The sequence below is a fragment of the Urocitellus parryii genome, chromosome 11 (assembly GCF_045843805.1).
Source record: "Urocitellus parryii isolate mUroPar1 chromosome 11, mUroPar1.hap1, whole genome shotgun sequence".
NCBI lineage: Eukaryota > Metazoa > Chordata > Mammalia > Rodentia > Sciuridae > Urocitellus > Urocitellus parryii.
The window spans coordinates 44,195,978-44,217,119 of record NC_135541.1 but is presented as its reverse complement, the minus strand read 5'-3'; the positions used below and the strand labels follow the sequence as shown (position 1 = coordinate 44,217,119).

Below are 21,142 nucleotides of genomic sequence, written 5' to 3'. Positions count from 1 at the left end.
GATTACAAAACAGGCAAGGACCTGGATGGACATTTTTCACAAGTGACTATGAAAAAACTGCTTAATGTCACTAATCATCAGGGAAATGCAAATTAAAGCCACCATGAGATATTACCTCATACCTGTTTGTTCAGGTATCATTAAAAAGACAAAATATATGTGTTGGTAAGAATGAAGAGAAAAGGGAACGCATGCACATTTTTGGCAGTAATGAAATTTAGTACAGTTATGATGGAAAATGGTATGGAGGAACCTCAAAGAATAAAATAGAACTATCACAAGACCCATCAACTGTACCACTTGGTATACCTTCAAAGGAATTGAAATCAGTATGTTGAAGACCTATCTATACTCCTAGGTTCATTGAGCATTAATCACAATAGCCAAGTATGGAATCAAAATACATGTCTATCAATGAATGAATGGATAAAGAAAATGTGGTGTACATATACATGATGGGATACTGTTCAGCCTTATAAAGAAGGAAATCCTATTATTTATAACATGAATGAACATGTCAGTCACAGAAAGTCAAAATCAAGTGAACTCACTTATATGTGGCATATAAAAAAGTTGAATTCACAGAAGAGATAACAGAATGGTGGTTACTAAGGGCTGCTGGTGGGCACTGAGGTGATGTTGGTCAGATGATGCAATATTTCAGTTAGAGATGAGGAATAGTTCAAGAGACTACTGTACAGCACGATAACTATAGTTATAGTAACAATGGTATGGGATGTATTGTGGGCTGGGGCTGTATCTCACAGGATGAGTACTTGTGAAGCATGTGTAAGGCACAGAACTTCCAAAAAAGAGGAAAAAGCATTATATTGTATTCTTGAAAACAATTTGAGACTTTTTTCCTCTAATAGATTTTAAGTGTTCTCCTCACACACACATACACAAAAGATCAGTGTGTGAGGTAATGCATGTTAAAGCTTTGATTTAGCCATCCCAGAATGCATACATATTTCAAAACATTATGTTGTACCTGGTAAATACTTATAATTTCTATATATCAATTTTAAAAATTGACTAATTTAAAAAGGAAAGAGACTCTGTTTGTATCTAAATGTTGTATCTAAATCCAGGTTCCGGAGCCTGGCAATTCTGCTAGAAGGTTGTTAAAAATATAATCACAATCAAAATAAATTCTTACTGTGTGTCAGGAAAAAGTGTTAGGGATTTATAAACATTATTTAATTCTTCCAACAAATCCACAGAATTAATTATTTTTACCGAACCCACTTTAAATGTGAAGAAACTGATACAGAGCTTAACTGGCTAAAGCTCACTCTGCTAGTAAATGATGGGATAAAGATTAGGACTTGGACCTGTCTGACTTCTGATGGTATTAAAAATTACCAACAGTAGCACAGTAGAAATGCTAATAATCCCTTATAAATACATTTAATGTGTGGATTATCAAACACTTTTACCTATATTTAGTACTGATCCTCATAAGTCTCATTGGACACCCATCCGGGAGGCTACTACCCGGCTTCATAGAAATACAAACTTTGGAAGGTTAACTGCCCTTCCCAAGGTCATATGCCCCATAACTAAGTGGCAGAGACAGAATGAGAACACACTGGCAAGCTTCTTGTTTAGTTGATAGCTTTCTTTTTCACTCTACCAGCACACAACCGCATGAAGCAATTTTGTTCTCTGCTAAACCCTTGGTGTCTAGAACACTGCCTGACTCATACTAAAAATTCAATAAACATCCGCTATATAATAGGGTAAATATGAGGTATGATTAGTACACAATAAAAGTGCTATTCAATCATAGTGAGTTATTATTATTAGGTACAACTTAATAATGATATGGCAACATTTTATTGTTTGGTTATGATTAAAATGGGTGCTTTCAGTCTTATGCCAGATGTGAGTTATGCTTAAACACTTATGAGAAACAGTTGAGGGGCATGGGGCAGAATGAGAAGGGCCACACAGGCAGAGTGGAAGGGAGGAGGCTGTGGGGGGGGGACCAGGTCACATCTATACACTTCAGACACACACCCTAGGAGGGGTGGCTTTGATATTTGGTGGCTTCTACAGGAGCCAAAAATCCAGAGGGGAACTCAAGAGTCCTCTTGAGAATGTAATTCAAATTGTAGTGGTGCAACAGAAACAGAGCATAACCTTTTAGAAAAAAGGATTTATTATACTTATATAAATGCCCAACTGTGGTTAATAATTTTTGAAAATGAAATGTAAAGGATGGCACCCTACAGTAAGATTCAGCTATTTTACTTTTTTCTTGGCAGTACTGAGATCTGACCCTACTATACCCTACTATACCTCCTTTTATTTTTTCCACATTTTTAAATTGATGCATTATAGTTGTACATAATGGTGAGACTTGTTGTTATATATTCACACAGCACATAACACATAACAATATAATGTGGCCACTATTACTCCCCAGCACTTTTTCCCTTCTCCCCCATCTCTTACTTTTTGGTTCCTTTCCTCTACTGATCTCCCTTTGAATTTCATGAGATCCCTGCCCCTCCTACCTTTCCTTTTTCCTCTGTAGCTTCCACATATGAGAGAAAACTTATGATCCTTACCCTTAACCTCCTGAGTTTGATTAATTTTGCTTAACATAATGGTCTTTAGTTCCATCCATTTTCCTGCAAATGACATAATTTCATTTTTCTTTATGGTTGAATAAAACTCCATTATATATATATTTCTTTATCCATTCATCTGTTGATGGACACCTAGGTTAGTTCCATAGTTTGGCTACTGTGAATTGGGCTGCTACTTACATGGGTATGCATGCATCACTGTCGTATGCTGACTTTAATTCTTCAGGATAAATACTGAGGAGTGGTATAGCTGGATCATAGGATGGTTCCATTTTTTTAAACAATTAAAAAATGTTTTCTAGTTTTTGATGGTCCCTTATTTTTTATTTATTTATATGTGGTGCTGAGGATCAAACTCAGTGCCTCACACATGCGAGGCAAGTGCTCTGCCACTGAGCCATAACCCCAGCGCCCCCATGCCTATCTTTTGAGGAGCCTCCTTGCTGATTTCCATAGTTGCTGTGCTAATTTGCAATCCCACCAACATTGTAAATGTGTTCCTTTTTCTCCACATCTTCTCCAGCATTTATTATTTGGATTCTTGATGACTGCCATTCTGATTAGTATGAGATGAAATCTCAATTTGATTTGCATTTCCCTGATTGCTAATGATGTTGAAAATTGTCATGTATTTGTTGGCCATTTGTATTTCTTCTTTTGATGTGTCTGTTTAATTTATTTGCCGATTGATTTAATGGTGTTATTTGAGTTTTTGGTGTAAAATTTTTTGAGTTCTTTATATATTCTAGATATTAATCCTTTGTCAGAAGAATAGTGAGCAAAGATTTTCTCCCATTCTGTAGGTTCTCTCTTCACATTCCTAATTGTTTTTCTGCTGTGCAGAAGCTTTTTAATTTGATACCATCCCATTTATTAACTCTTGATTTTTTTAATTTTTGTTTTTCAGTACGGGGGTTGAACCCAGGGGTTCTTTACCATGGAGTCACATCCCCAGCCCCCCCCCCCTTTTATTTTGAGACAGGGTCTTGCTAAGTTGCGTAGGGTCTGGATAAATTGCTGAGGCTGGCCTTGAACTTATAATCCTCATGCCTCAGCCCCCTGAGTAGCTGGAATTACAGGGGTACACCAACCCACTTGGCTTGATTCAGTTATTATAAGGTTCCTAATGCTTAAGACTGGCATTATTTATACTTTTCATATATTACCATCATGCTTTATTTAAAGATAAAATCAGTTTTAATTTTTCAGATTACAATGATGTTATTTTGAATGAGAACAAGTTATTCTTCTGGATGATCACTGATGCTGCTAGGTTAAGGTATAAGTAAAATTTTTTATAGGTGACAGAATGATTAGAACCATTTCTGTGGTTAGTACATTTAAAAGTGAAAACAATAGCTAATGTTATACAACATAATGAAAGTTAAGTACACTTCAATATTTTGATAAATAGTTTACACTTAGTAATTTTTTTGTGCCATAAACTATACCAAAGGCTTTATATGCAGTGCTCCCTTTACTCATTATTTTATATTTTACATTTTTTGTGGTATTGGAGATCTAACTCAGGGGTGTTCTACTACTACTTTTTATTTTGAGACAGGGTCTTGCTAAGTTGCTGAGACTAGCCTGGAACATGTAATCCTCCTGCCTCAGCCTCCCCTTGGGTCTTTATAACAAGTCTCTAAAAGTTTGGTGGTAACACGCCCAGGTACAGACGAGGAACTGATGCTGTACTGTGTACCTGCACGTGGACACACGGGAAGGTTATTTACCTCTTTTAGCCCCAGTCTCTTCTGTGGAATGAAAATCATCATGTCTCCCAGTCTGCATACAAGTGAGACATGAAACTAGGAATGGAAAGCATCTAAGACTGTGCTCGACACAGCACACGCTGAACCATTCTCTTTAAGTGCTGGTCTATGAGCAGGAAGGCCGCAGAAACCAGCTGGCTGGGAACAGCCTAAGAAGACATGCAGCTGGTATCCAAAGTCATTCCTGACAGAGAAAACCAACAGAACTAAACAGAAACCCCAAAAATGGTCCTCTTTAGTTTCAACACTGACACCAACAGTATACATTTCTCTGCTCAAAGACTAGATATCTCAGAAACTCCATGATTTAAATACAGCCAACTTCTCTTGGCTTTATAAAAGTACTTTCATTTTGCATGCAGAAAACAATATTTATAGTAAAAGACAAATTTACTTTCTATAGGATATTTTAGTGGAAACATATATGGTCAACAATTTTTCTAAAATACTTCCCGCCCTAAAAAGATTGATGTGACTTTCTGTAAATATGAGAGAAGAATTAACAAGCAGTCACTTCTATTTTCCAAGATGGGGTCTACCTATGTCGCCCAGGCTGGCCCTGAATGCCTGGACCTGCCTCAGCCCCACTGCAGTAGCTGTTCCTACAGGTGTGTGCCACCAAGCCTAGCTTAATATTTATTGAGCAGCAATCATGTACCAGACACAAGATCTATATAAACACAGGCAGTAGTCCCTCCTTATCTGTGGTTTTGCTTTCTGTGGCTTTGGTTATCCACAGTCAATGGTGGTCTAAACACACTAGATGGAAAATTCTAGAACTAAACAATTCATAAGTTTTAAATTGTGCACTGTTTTGAGTAGCATGATGAACTCTTGTGCTGTCGTTCTGCCTTGGATGTGAGCCATCTTTTTGTGCAGCATACCTGAGCTGTGCACACTACCAGCCTGTGAATCGCACAGCAGCTATCTGAGTTATCAGAGTGAACTCACACTATCATAATGCCTGTATATAGAGTTTAGCAACATTTGTGGCTTTAGGCATCCATTGGGGGTCTCAGAATGTATTTGCAGATAAGGGGACTACTGTATATTTTAATCTTAATAACCTCATGAGGCTGAAATTATTGCAATGTTCCTTTAGAGAAGGGAAATGTGGGTGCTACCCACTGCCATGCTACCTGCCTATCTCTCTTGGGTCTTCATTGAAATAAAAAATCTTCAGTGCTGGCAAAACTGTGGCAAAATGGCTCTTGGTGGTCAATATAGATTAAAAATTTGAATTTGTATACCCTTTACAAATTTACAGAAATGGTACATTAGAGATATATGTGCTATAAAAATAAAAGCACTGGTTCTTAATGCCCTTCTCTCATACACATGCACGTACATTTTGGTGCTCTTTTAATGCCAAGATTTTGAAGACCATCTGAATATCTATAAGCCAGGAAAAAAACGCTGATAGAGCATATTGAAACATTTTTAAAGTGAGAATATACTTGGGCAAAGAGAGTAATATATTTTTTTAATGCATAGACTCTATTCAGAATGATGTGTACGACATATATCAAATTTAATCTCCTAAAATAAACGTCTTAATTTCTATCTCCTTATTGAGGAAAAGCAATTTTTCTACAGACTATAGTAAATGGCACCATAATCCACCCAGAAAATGGAATCTGTGATTCTCTATTTCCCCTCAGCTCTCACTTTTAACCCATCAGGTCTGACTCAAAACTGAAACAGATGGATTCTGCTCACTTTGCTTCTAATAACCTGTACCTCATCCAAGCCATATTCAGGTCTCGCCTGGGCTTTTGCCTTCCAGCATATTATGTTTACTTTCCTACCATCCATTCCTTACCTAGAAGTTGTAGGAGACTGTAATATATACCCCCATATCCCCACAGAAAATAAGAAGGGCTTTTGAGCTGAAGGCAATTAAAAAGCAGATGCAGGAGAACTCCCTGCCTTTCCTATATGGGTCTAAAAGCAGGACTTAGATTTACAAAGATAAACAGCAAAATGTCATCCCCCCCAATCACCAGGGAGAACAAAAGTTAGCCACTGAAGACAATTTTGGATCCTTACTGGTCTGGAGATGGCACCAGAGGAATCTTGCAGCAACAAGCCTTACTAATTAGCCTTTATTTACTAGATATTTGCCTTCTTCTAAGTTACCAACCCTAGAGTCAAAGTCTTTTGCCATTGTCTTGTCACTTCTCTGAAAATTCACTAATTTTTTCTTGGTAACTTGGAAGGCCAAGGCAGGACATTTGAGGCCAGCCTCAGCAACTGACTGAGACCCTGTCTCAAGAAAATTAAACAAACAAATAAATAAATGGGATTAGGGATGTTGCTCAGAGTATATCAACTCTGGATTCAATCCCAGTACAAACAAAAATTACTCTTTTTTGGTGAAGATGCTATAAAAACTGGAATTCAAAAGCATCTCTTTGAAAACTACTCATTCCTGGGTGTCTCTCATTATATGTGAAATAATATACTCATAAAATTCTGTTTTTGTCTTGGTAATCTGTCTTTTGTTATAGCAGTCTGTTCTAACTAGAAACCTAAGGGGGCCAAAGAAAAAAAATTATTTTCCATCCCTCAAATGACCAGATGGATCTCTAAAAACTGTGTATCAGGCCACTTCACTCTTCTGTTTATAACTTTTCGCTGGCTTCCACGCCACACAAAATACAACCCCAGCTTCTTGCTCTGACTTGAGGCCTCTCCGCCTCCTTCCTCCTTCTCCCTCAGGCTCATTCTCACTTGAGAGCTATTTCGGTCCCCTCTCCAGGGCACGCTCTTCCTCCTAGCTTTTCTGTGTCTGGCTCCTTCTTTTTCAATGCTGAGTTGACTTCACAGGTATATTTTTGTCTCCCTACCATTACCGCAGCCGACCACCACTGTTACTATGTCTTATCATAACATTCCCTACATACTTGAGCCCAGCAAATGGTGGAGTTGCATCTTTTAAAACTAAACAGGGATTTTGAACAACATGTTCTTGGCAATGGAACGTGGACATAATTTATCAAACACGGTGGAGGAAGTTTTCACTTTGCATTAAAAAAAAAAAGCCAGATATCAACGGTTGCAGACATGGAACAAGACAGAACGTTTTGAAGAAGTGTTCATTTTCTTAGAGAGACTTCCTCCACGGCTGGAGAGCTCAAATAGCCTCCTGGGCAGTCGTCTGGAAGCAATTCTTCACAAAATCATTAAACTTGGCTTCCACTTTGGAAGGAAAACTGCCTTTTCCTCCACTTGGTTGCATTTTCACTTTAATATCTTCTACTGCACTGCATCCTTTGGGTGTGTTGGGGAATTTATCCTGCATTTTGGATTCTTGACCTTCATTTTAGTATTGATGGCTTTGCATCTTTTCCCTTCTGGTTTGGTTTTTTGTGCAATTTTGGCTGGAGTATCTTGTATAGATTTCTTCACTGGAGCTTTTTCTTCAGTTTCCTCATCATCAAAACCATCATCTTGTGGTCTTCATCTTCATCACTGCCCTCCTCCTCCTCAATGTCAGAACCGTTGTACTTTCCTCTGTGGAACTGTATTACCACTTCCAGGGGCAGCTGGCTTTCCAGAGACTCAAGAGTTTTCCATTCTCCTCCTCTTCATCTTCAGACTCTGCATCTTCCTCCAGAACTACTAAGTGCTGTCCAGTAATGATCAGTCCCTAAATCACATTTCACCCTTAAGACTACAGGTGGTGTAATTTCAAAGTCCCCAAGTGAAACTGTTGATTGTACAGACATTGTCACAGTTGCCAGTATTTTTTAAATTGGACTGACTTCACAATTTATTGCCTCTTTTTCAAAAATGTGCAGTTTATCCTTTGTACAACAGCTCCTAAGCAGACTCTTTTTTTTTTTTTTTTGGTGGTGGTGGTACTGGGTATGGAACCCAGGGGTACTCTACCTCTGAGCTACAGCCCCATCCTTTTTTCTTTTTTATTTTAAGACAGGATCTCACTAATTCACTAAGTTGCCCAGCCTGGCCAAAAACGTGCTATGCTCCTGCTTGAGCCTCCCTGGTTGCTTGGATTACAAGCACATGACATTGTGGTTGGCTCTAAACTGTTCTTAATGATAACAGGTGCTTTTTACACCATCCACCCTAAAATACTTATCAACCTTTAATTCACAACCAAAGAGCAGTTTAGGAGGGTTCACATCTATGTGCATTAAATCTTCCATGGGGTGGTGGCACGCACTTAGTAGGAAGAGAAGGCAGAGATAAATGACTGCTGCAGAGAAGAGACCTGCAGGACACAATCATGCCAGCCTGGCTCCTTATCATTCCAATCTTGTTTGAATTTCACCTATCCAAGAGGTCTTCTCTATGATCAATAAAAGTGGTTACTGGGCCATGTTCTCTATTTTAGTTGTCTGCCAAGCACTGACCACTATCTGGTAATTGTTTTGGTGTATTTATTTGTTAGTTAATTTATATTTCTTTCCTCATTAGAATGTAAGCTGATCCATGGCAGTGAGCCTTATTTTATTCACACAAATATCTCTAATATCCAAAATGGTGCCTAATACCATAGTATGAACTTATGAGATACTTATTGAATGAATGAGAAGAATGTGTTATTGTATTATTAAATTTTTATTAAAAAGAACATTACTTATATATAGTTACATATTTTTGTTGTAGAAGCAAAGAAAAAAGTATGGAAAGATACTTAATAATAAACATTAATTGGTAGTGAAAGGAAAATTAACCTTTTTTTCCTAATAATTTCACATCTATAATTACAAATAAGTATGTATTTCTTCTTGGAATGAAAAAAAGTAATTTAATAAGTAAAAAATTTTAAAAAATGTGAAAGTAATGAATATTCTCTCATCTCAAGAGACGAATTGATTATGCAGGTTGAGCATCCCTAATTCAAATATCCCCAAATCTACAATGCCCCTAAATCTTTTTGTGTTTGTTTGAGCATGTACATAAGGCCATAAGTGGACAATTTCACATCTGATCTCATGTGAAAGGTCATAATCAAAATATTGGCATGCTAAAAATACTGCCTAAAATTATATTTAGGCTATGTGTACAAGATATATATGAAACATAAATGAATTTTTTAAAAAAATATTTTTTAGTGGTTGATGGACCTTTATTTTATTTACTTGTATGTGGTGCTGAGAATCAAACCCAGTGCCTCACGCATGCTAGGCAAGCATGCTACCACCGAGCTACAATCCAGCCCCTCGCAAATGAATTTTGTGTTTAGGTTTGGGTCCCATTCTTAAGCCATTTCATTATGTATATACAAATATTCAAAATCTGAAACACTTCTGGTCCCAAGCATTTCAGATAAGGGATACTCAACCTTTATAACAATAGTTATCTCTTTCTCTCCAACTCTAGAAGCATGCCAGTATTATAACAATCTTGTTCTAATAATTTCTCCATTAATAGATGAAGTAACTGTTTGAAGACATTTGTTATTGCAGGTGTTGAAGTGCTTTGAAACCATAAAGAAAGGGAACAGTTCAGCCATAAAATGATCTTCTAATAAATTCTGAAATATCTAATCAGAATAAAATTATAGAACTTGAGGAAATCTTAAGCAACTTTGAAGATGATAATATTCATATGGTTAAGTTCTGATATGCTTGTTTAACATAGTTTATATTACTTTTTTGTTCAATTAGTTACACATGACAGTAGACTATATATTGATACATTACTCTTTTTTTTCCTATTGTGGGGAGGGGAGAGTTCTGGGGATTGCACTTGACCACTGAGCCACATCCCCAGCCCTATTTTGTATTTTATTTAGAGACAGGGTCTCACTGAGTTGCTTAGTGTCTCGTTTTTACTGAGAGTGGCTTTGAACTCATGATCCTCCTGTCTCAGCCTCCAGAACCGCTGGGATTACAGGCATGTGCCATTGCACCTGGCCATTACATTACTTTTTAATAATACCTCAAATGTTTTCTATATTAGGGAAATTTGCTAAGTTAATACACATATGATGTGTTTGTAATACTAAATGCTGAAAATCCCAAATGTCAGATTTGGGAAAGTGCTCATGGCAAAACCACATAATGCACTCAGAGCTCATCAGGAGCAGCCTTACCTCAACAGAAGATGGGGAGCTTGATGGTAATGGGAAGGGAGGAACAGCCATCTGATTGACTGCGTCTTCATTTCTGCAAAATGTTAAAATAGGCAGAATCAGTACAGAGTAAATCCTGAGCTCCTGGCTCAAATTACAAGTGCTTCCTCACTTCTCAATTGAAAATGCACATGCATCGCACAGAATTAAATACATATTTAAATATATAGCTTCCAAGCACATGGAGCAATTAGACACAAAAAGAGATGTATTACTCAAGGGATTCTCAGATACAATTATTAGTGACAAAGAATGATGATGCTAGGAGTTCGCCAAATCTTGCTTGGAAAGTCAGGTGCTGTGGAAGATAATTTTGGAAAGGCGTCAACTTGCTTAGCGAGGTGGAATAGAAATTTTTCAAATGGGCGTATATGACCTCTAGGCCCCATTAACGTCTAGAGCATTTTGTTCTTTGAGCTGGAAAGGTTCCCAGCCTCCTCTCTCAGTTTCTAACTTCCTTCTGCCAAAAGAAGGATGGTGGATGTCTACAAGAGGCCCTGCATAGCGGACTGTGAAGAGTGATGGATGGGAGTGTGGAGCTTCCTGCAGACAATGACTTGTGAATTCTCCTCATTATCCTAATGGAGCAGAGGAAGTGGGAACTACAACCTTGTCACCAGGGCAATAGGCACACAACTCCTAGAGCAGCAGTACTGATTATCTGGGCCTATTTCTAACATATTACTAGCAAATGTAGAAGTAAGTGGTTATGTGGGAGATGGCTGTCCTTCACCATTCATGATGTAGGACCAACATAATTATCTCAAATTATGCCAGCTTTATCATTTTTTCTTTTTCTTTTTTCTGTATGGGGGATTGAACTCATGGGCACTCTACCACTGAGCTACAACCCCAGCTTTTTTCTTTTTTTTTTTTCTTTTAAATTTTGAGACAGGGTCTCAATAAGTTGTTGAGATTGGCCTCAAACTTGTGATCCTCCTGCCTTAGACTCTTGAGTTGCTGGGGTTAAAGGTATACACCACTGTGCTGGGCTTTGATTTATCTTTCATAATATAAATCAATAAAGCTTTCAAAAATGAGTCTTGTTGATATGTAAAGGTCTAAGAGTTCATATAGATCTCTGCTCATATAACCAATGTACGTAAGGGAAGCCATGGCCTGACTCAGTAGAACACTCAGTGACCAACCCCATTTTACTTCTGATTTCTCTCTGATGGGATAACAAGTCCATTGGTCCATGTCATTCCTGTTTTGGTGCTTTAATCATATTGCCATACATGAACTGCCAGTATTTATTCAATTTATACCTCAAACCCATCTTTCTCCTTTAGTGTCAGTTCAATAAACCACAAATAGGTGAATCATTCCCTCAAAATCAGAGACTATTTATATATTGACATCCTCCACATTCACATATTTACTCTACATCAATTTCAGAGCTGAAGAGCAATATATTCAACTCCTCCTTTATGTCTTTTCCACTAGATGTCTTACGAGCATCACAAATAACATAGAGCTTTTTATTCCTCTCAGTTCCCAGATGGTTCCAAGGCCAAGTCTCCTCACCTGAGTACCCATCAACAATATCTGTACCTGTCATTCAACCAGGAATTAAGCATTAAGACCTCATTCCTCAACTGTACCTTCAAGCCATCAACTAGAAATGTTTATTCTGTCTTTAAAATGTTATCTTTCATCTTTCCACTTCTTTCCATCCTACCCTATTGTAAGTCATTATCATTTCTCATCCGAATTAATGGAGAGCTTTCTACTCATCTCCACACTTCCATCCTTTCAGCAATCCTCCCCAATCCATCCCTCACCCAGCAGAGCTGTTGTGGTCCTAGCATACAAATCTGATTATATTTCTATCCCTTGCTTAACATCCTCCCATTGCACTTAGGATCAAGTGTATTGTGTTATTTTATGAGAGAAACTCACTCATTAGAGTTGAGCTTTGGGAAAATCGCTTCTTATAGCCTCCGTTTCCAGAGTGTTGATGTAGGTAGGTTCAACTATAAGAATTCTGGCGTAAATTCCTTGTGGAATGAGGAAGCATATAAAGAAATGAAGTCTAGGTATCGCTTCTTGGATTCATGGATTATCTAGTTAGTGAGCCAAACCAAAGCAATTGGAAGAAAAACTAAAACTATGAAGTGCCAGAGAGGATGAAAAATGTATCTATTCTTTCCTGACAGCATTACAGATGCCTTGAGCATGCACTATCATGTAAAAGATGGCTACTGGTTTTCAGGGGTTATAATCCTTTCCTCAGCAGTTTGCTCATACATAGAAAAAGTAGTCAGTTACCCTGGGGTGAATAATTCCATTTCCCCAGTGGTAATACTCCTCCCAGTTTCTTCCATAGAATAACACAATAGAGCTCAGCTCAGCTAAGAGCCTAATACCAATGGGACATATCTGCTCCAGATTTGGAACTCACACAGCAGAGTGCATTTGGCAGTAATTAAGTAGATGCTTTTATATCTCTTTCAAAGGTTACCAGCAGTGAAAATGACTACACATAAATTCTTATTAAGAAATCCTGATTAATGAGACCAAGTTAGCTCAAATCAGCCAAGTTATCCCTTCATAATTTAATGATTTTCCTCAAATTAGTATGACTTCAGTGCCCTTTAAAGTCCATTTAAATTTTTAAAAATCTCAAGTAATAGGAAACCTACACTTAGTCCCAATGGAGACAGGAAAGCTGCTATAAGAAGTTACAGTTCATAATTCTTTATAATCTGTTTAATAGTGAATTTTCACACACCTCAGCATCAAGCTGTGGAAAGCTGACATACTAGCAATTTCAAGAGAAAATAAAGAAAAGGGAAGCCAAAGGACAGAAGGCACTTATATTGTAACTGAGCAGTTAGCCTGAATGACTTGTAGGGAATCTTTGACCCCCTAAGAGTCATATAAGGAATGAAATCTGTTTGCTTTATAAATAATCGTTCTTTCCATAAAGTTTCTTAGACAGTGGTGCCCATACAGAATGCAATCCTTGATCACCATTGTTTGGTAGTGTTCTTATAATTATCTTTCACAGATGCTGGAGAGACAATGGAATTGGACAGCAGATAAGAGAACTGTTTTCCAGGGTGCAGAACTCTGTGTGTGTATGAAGTCCTCCCAGTCCTTGAGGAAAACATTCCAAGGCCCCCAGGGGATGTTGGAAACCACGGATAGTATTAAACTTGACATTTATTCTACTTTTCTCTACATACACATAGCTAAGATAAAGTTTAATTTTATAAACTAAGCACAGTGGGAGACTAAAACTAATAGAATAATTATAACAATATAATGTAGTGAAGTTACATGACAATGGTCTATCTTGAGAGTCAAGACAAACACAGATATTTTCAGAAGGGTAACTGAGACCACAGGAGTAGGTGACTGCTGTGTGACTTTCTCTCTATACTTGCCATGCTATTCTTTCTCCTTCTCCAAGAACAAGGGTGGGATCTTATTTCTTTGAATCCCAGCTTGTAGCAGGGTACTGAGCCAGAGACAAGGCATGCTGCACATGTCCATTGAGTCAGAGGGGCCTGAACAAGGCAGGAAAAGGAGAGCAGAGCCATCAAACTACGCCCTGTGCTTTCCATGCTGCTTCAATAAGTTAATAACAATGTGCTGCTAGTGGTAGAGCAGCTCTCAGAAGTACCACATGTGAAGGCCATTCTTTGGAGTTTCTGCTCAGCTCACAGTCAGTCCCTGGATGGGTCATCATGTCTACACCAGCTAACTCAAATAACCCTGCCTCAATCTGAGTGGATGGAGGGGGCAGAAACAGTTTTAGTTTGGGGCCAAATTCTCTCTCTCCAGGACTCTTAACTCTAGAGGAGACACACAGAGCTCAGTACTGTGGTGTCAAGACACTACCAAAGGAAAAGCTCAAGGCTAAGTGGTTCAGAACTCCCTTCTGCTGGCAGCTCTGGGGATGCCTGGGTGCCTTCCCTTCAGTCTTAGTTGTATGACTCCTTTCATAAGAGTCTGTGCGACATCCTTGTATTCTTATGACACATTCTCCTTTTGAGTTAGGCTGGCTACAGCTTACTTTAATTGCTTGAAACTCAACAATATAGCTCTCATTTTATTTTGAACACATACAGTTATTTAACAAATATTTGTACGGTGGATACAAAAACGATTAAAACACATTTCCTGCCACTGATGGTATTAGCAGTTAGTGAGGAACATAGCAGAGTGGACCTTTTGCCAAATCTCAATGTGTATGTAACATGAGAAAGAAATAAATCTTTTTTTGTTTTAAGTCACTGAGAATTAGGGCTGTTTGTTACTGAAGCATAACTGAGTCTATTCTGAGTCAAGCTACACAAGTTTACAATAATTTTTAAAAAGCTATATTTATACCTTATTCATAATAGCTAAAACCTAGAAACAACCCAAAATGCCCATGGACCTACATATGAGAATGGCTCTACACAGGATCCACAGAAGAACAGATCTACACATTTTGTATATTACAGTAAAATACAAAATTACTTTAAGAAGTAATTTTAGGAACAAACTTTTACTAAATACAACATGGATAAATCTCAAAACCACCATGTTGATTGAAAGAAATCAGACACGAAAGAATAAATACTATTTGATTCTATTTGTATTAAGTTCAAAAACTGTCACAACAAACCCAGAGTGACAGAAATCAGGAAGCTCTTTATTCTGGGGGAAGGAGGGAGTGATTAGACGGTGGCACCCACAGACTTTGGGTGTGACTAAATACTCTGTATATTTGCTTTGGGTGAAGATTACACAGGTTATGCAATTATCAAAACTCAACAAACTAAACACTTAAAATCTGTTGTGCTGAGTATAAATTATGCTACAACTGAAAAATAGACCTGTGAATATATGTAGTAAAGGAAAACAACTAGGCTATCCCAGAAAGAAACCTAGGCAAAAGTACAGAGAGATTGAGAAAAAATACAGATTACATCACTGATAACTTGTAGATAAGATACAGAACAGCTTTAACAATCTTGGTTTCTTAACCTATAAAATTGGGATAATATCTACTAGTTGAGTTGTTGTGAGCTAATGCAAAGGGTAAAGTGCAATAACAGTTAAAATTTTATGTTTTATGGTTCATGATATGGAGCCTTAAATGCTTAAACTTCCAGGCTCCATGTCTTCAGTCACAGTGAATTCATTCAGCCATCAACTAAAGGCACCAAAACTAATGGTTTCATTCTAAAGGCTTTATTCTTTCTCCTAGTTCCTTAGTCCCCAGCCTAATTCTTGTACCTTTTGAGTTGCCTGGATCATAAAAAGAGCATCCCTACTGGTTTCCTTGTTCTGCTTTTTTTTTTTTTTTTTTGCATCTAAATCAATTGAAATCATTCCCTTCTCAACTGTGAAAACTATCCCCTAGAAACAAGCCTGAAGATGGAACCTGAAGAACCCATGTCCAAGAGCTCCCTTTATTGGTTCTTTTTTTGTAATTACTTATTTGCACATCTTACAGTTCTTGGAGAACTTCGTAACTTGTGGCTCTGCATAGCATCTACCATACAGTAGGTCCTCAGTAAATATTTGCATTTGTTCAGGAAGTTTGGACTCAGTTCCTGCCCAAGTTACTCTGCCTGGGTAGCATCAGCAGCTTCTTGCTGCACCTACTTCTCTAACAGCAGCCACTACCTACTGAATTTCTAAACTACTTATATGGTTTCTCAGCAACTGCTGTTTTTTAAGGATACTTTACATTTTTAGAGGCGCATACATGTCATATACAGAGATTTGTTGACTCAATTGTAAATTTTTTATCCATTAAAATTATAACCACAATTCAAACTGTAACAAAAGGGGTTTATTAACATGTCTTTAAAGCATTACTTCAACAACCCTTGACTAATTCCCAAAGAGAAATACAAAAGATGCTCTAAGATAAACTCTAGAGGAACATGACAAATTGTGGTCAAAAGAAGAATTAATGGGCTATAAACACAACAAATTTATGTTTCTGGAAGCTCAGTGAGCAATTTCTGAATGAAGAAAAATAAAAGATGCTACCAAAGTAAATGAGGCGTGTTTGTGTGTTTATAGAATGCCATACTTTTCATTTATCAAGGTCTGAGATTTCTCCAATGGGTATTTCTACTTTTAAAAGGGAAAGTGTATCCCATTCAAAAATTCGTAGAGCCAAACAGCCAAAACAATTTTGAAAAAGAACTAATTTGGAGGAGGTCTCACACTTCCTGGCTTCAAAACTTGATACAAAGCTACAGTAATCAGAGCCACGTGGTACTGGCATAAAGATATATGGATGCCATAGAACAGACAGCCCAGAAATTAACATTTATATGATTAAATGATTCTCAAGGAGAATAGCAAGACATTCAACAAGGGAAATGAAGATCTTTTCAACAATTAGTGCTGGAAAAACTGGATAATCACATGCAAAAAAATAAGGTAGATCCTTCCTTTATACTATATATAAAAATTAGTTAAAATGGATCAAAATGCTAGGTGTAGTAGCACATGCCTGTAATCCCAGCAGTTCAGGAGACTGAGGTAGGAGGATAGTGAATTCAAAGTCAGCCTCAGCAACTCAGTGAGACCCTGTCTCTAGATTTAAAAAAAAAAAAATACATACACACACATAAAAGGCTGGGGATGTGGCTCAAAGGTTAAGTACTCCTGGGTTCAATTCCTGGTATACAAAAAAGGGGGATCAAAGACCTAAAAAAACAGAAAATTCTTAGAAGAAACACATGGAGAAAAAAGCCTTTGACATTGGATTTTAATAATGATTTATTCTAAATGACACCAAAAGCATAGGCAACAAAAGCAAAAAATAGACAAATAGAATTACATCAAAATTTGAAACTTTCCTTCATCAAACACAACCAACAGAGTGAAAAGGCAACCTATGGAATAAGAGAAAATATTTGCAAATCATGTATCAGAATATAAAAATACTTCTACAACTCAATAACAATCATAGCAAAATTAGCAATTTGATTAAAAAAACAGGGAAAGGATATGAACAGACATTTCTTCAAAGAAAATATACAAACAACCAATAAGCACATGAAAAGATGTTCAATATCTCTAATCATCAGGGAAATGCAAATCCAGATCATGATGAGAAACCCCTGTTCACTCATTAGGATGGCAAAAAAAGGCAGAAAACAAGTACTTGCAAGGATGTGAGGAAACGGGAACCTTGTACATTGTTGGTGGGAAAAATAAAAATGGTGCAGCTCCCAGGAAAAACAGGATGGAGGCTTCTCAGAATATTAAAAAATGAATACTCATACAACCTAGCAATTTTACTTGTGGGTCTATAGCCAGAGGAATTCAAAGCAGCATTTCAAAGGAAATATTACAAATGAATGTTCACAGCAGCATCATTTCCAACAGCCAAAAGGTGAAATCAACTCAAGTATTCATTAACGGATGAAAGGATTTTTAAAAAAAGTGGCATATACACAGGATGGAATATACATACAATGGAATATTATTGAGACTTAAAAAGGAGGGAAATTCTGATAGATTCTACAACATGAATGAATCTTATAAACACACTAATGAAATAAGTTTTGGTTAGGCAAAAAACACATATGGCATGATTCTGCTGTGTGGAGGTACCTAGTACAGACACATTCAGAGACACACAGTGGAACAGTGATTGCCAAGGGTGAAGAGAGGAATGGGAGGTTTTGTCATGGATAAGGAATTACAGTTTTGGAAGATGAAAATGTTCTGCAGATGGATGGTACTGAAGGTTGAATAACAATGTGTATGTATTTAATTCCCCTCAACTATAAACTTTAAATGGCCAAGATGATAAATTTCATAATTTTTTAAAATGAACTAATAAAGAAAAAGAAAGTAGGGGTTGGGGTTGTGGCTCAGTGGTAAAGCACTCAACCAGTATTTGTGAGGCACTGGGTTCGGTCCTCAGCAACACATAAAAAATAAATAAATAAAAATAAAGGTATCGTGTCCATTTACAACTACAAAAAAATTAACAAAAAGAAAAAGAAAGTAAATGGTGATGGGAATAATGTTGGACTTATTGAGATTACTATTTAAAATCACTATTTTCTTTAGGACTATTCTGGTCCTACCTCTTCAAAATGTACTCTCACCAAACCTAGAGGATTTTATTCTGTGCTAAAAATACTATTACACCAAAAGCAGAAGTTTGGGGCCTGCATTTATCATGAAATGCTAATTAGGTTGGTTTAGGTGACTTTTTTTTTCCCTCCAACCTCTTCTAAAACAATTCCAACTACAATCTAAATCTAGATGCACACACTACAAAAATGTTGAATAAACAAGGACAGAGGAACCCAACAGGCACAAATATTATTTTCTGACTACTAACTTGAGTGATTCGAGACACTTGGGAAAACAAAAAAAAAGCAAAAACAACTTTACAACTGGAACATGACATTGAATTAACATTCAGCCAGAAAAACCTCATACAAATGACCTGAAAGTAACATATAAGACAAAGCAAATCATTACAGCTCAATGGGAACTAAATTCCTTTCTGAAAAGATGCCAGGAGCTATCCCTAACTATATGAACAGAATGAGTAGCTTCCAACTCACAAATGGAAGAAGCAATCAAAAAGCTGGATGTGCTGATCAGAGACAAAGTTCAATGACAGTGGAATTATGAATTCTATTTTCTTGGCATGCCAATGTCAATCACTAACAAGAGCTGCTGAGAGTAACTCAGCATCCAGACCCACATTTTAAAAGGTGCCCTCAGGCAAGTTCTAAATTAATTGTTACAGTTGCACAGAGGAAAAGGTGGCTTAAAAAATGTTTGGCAGTACAAATTGGCAGGAAGGTTCAGGTAGGGAGTCTAGGACTGGATGGGGTGGAGGAGTTAGCCAAATAAGCTTCTCAGAGACATTCTTTCTAAAAGATAGTATAGTAGATGCCCTTAGCCATTCCCCTCTTATGCCTGGCTGGAAAAGCCCAAATGTTCAGATATCCAACCCTTGATACAGGCCATGTGCTGGGAAGGTGACCCTCCCCACAGAGATGAGCTCAGGATAAGTTTTGATTCCTCTGCCATAACCATGGTGATCCCGTTTCCAGAGCCAATAAACGGTTTGGCAACAGGAGGCATGCTGTGGAGACTTATTCAGAGGTCCTATGCTCTGCTAAAGGTGTTTCAAAGACAAAAACTTCTGAGAATGGAGGCTAAACGCCTGCCTGTGACAAGAAATGCACAGAGGAAACTAAATTTCTCACTCTGGTTACTCATGTCCTGTTCAGAAAGCTCTACTTTTACAATCCTTCCTATTCAATAGGATTCTTTGTCAGCAAGCAAGAGAAATGAATTTGGGCCAATGTAAGATCCCAATACTGGGATCTCAAAATAAAGAAGGGCTATAGGACCAGGCTGGGAATAGTTTTGAACTAAGAGACCTCCAGAGGACAAGGAAGCAGGAAGCAAAGTGACGTCATTGCAGGAACATTTGATCAGGACACTGTGGTCAATGGGAATAAACACCATTCATATACAAATCATTCACATTATTAGCTTCCAATTCTAAGCCTAAGGTCTCCCATTGTCCAAGCTGAGGTCACATGAACACTTACTGGCTGCAACTCAGCAGTGAAAGAAGGAGCGGGCTCTTTCAGCTTCCACTGGGAGATAGGCATCTGGATTTGCTATTTTTACTGTCCCACCATGTGTACGTGCACGCACATGTGTGCTTATGCTGTGAACACGTGTGTATACACATGTCTGCATGTGGAAGGTGCACTAAAGGAAACAGGCAATTTCCAGGACAAAGAACATATACAGATATACACTCAGAGATATGTATATTTGCATATGTATGCATGTGTGTGTATGTCTATGTGGATGGACAGAGAGATAGTGTGTGGTGCTGGGAACTGATCCCAGGGCCTTGCACATGCTAGGCAAGTGCTCTGCCACTTAACTGTAACTCCATCCTCATAGGCATAAACATTGACCAGCAAACAAGAAAAAATGCCCATATCATCCCTGATGACCATAGGTGTTTCTGAGTGCCAAAAGGAATGAAACAAATAGTCATAATTCCCATAAGCTATATGCTGGTACTGTTAAGGAATGGGCATATCAAATAAAAATTCTCTTTATGAAATAACAAAACTGATTTTCAAAAATACTTTATGAGTTATCTAAGAAAGATAAGAGATAGAGTGATTGCCTAGAGGTATAAGGTCCTGGGTTCAATCACCAGCACTGTATAAGAGAACATCAAGAGAGAGAGAGAGAGAGAGAGAGAGAGAGAGAGAGAGAGAGAGAGAGAGACTGAGACTTCTTTTTGGTTTTAGTACTTTATCTAATTCACTGAATTCACCTAACTCATAAATGGCCCTATAAAATATTTGTTCAGTCCAGATTGGCTTAAATCACCCTCAAAAGAAAAAAGAAAATAGCTATTATGGATATTAGAAAGAATATGCCATAGGCTTAAGATGATTCCAGAAAAGTATGACCAGTGGAATCGTAACTATATTAAATGTACAAGTTTCCCAGGTTATAGTATTCAAAGGGAACAATGCTTCTCACTTGGATGTATACATTTCAATGTCTGACAAAATATGGAAATACAAAACATTCTAACTCTACCTTATCCTTGATGACATGCCTATAACTTCTAGTTACAACAGTTGATAGTTTGTTATTATTTAACATGGATAGTGCTATACAGG

At 37.5% G+C, this 21,142-nt stretch overlaps 1 protein-coding gene and 1 pseudogene across 1 annotated transcript in view; both read right to left on the bottom strand.

The window, feature by feature from the left end:
- Positions 1–21,142, bottom strand: part of Patj (PATJ crumbs cell polarity complex component) — a 331,415-nt gene that overhangs the window by 95,251 nt on the left and 215,022 nt on the right. Inside the window, exon 30 of the mRNA XM_026407227.2 lies at positions 10,440–10,512. Coding sequence (XP_026263012.2) covers positions 10,440–10,512 — 73 coding nt within the window. The remainder of the gene's footprint in view (positions 1–10,439; positions 10,513–21,142) is intronic.
- LOC113195622 (nucleophosmin pseudogene) lies at positions 7,479–8,544 on the bottom strand (annotated as a pseudogene).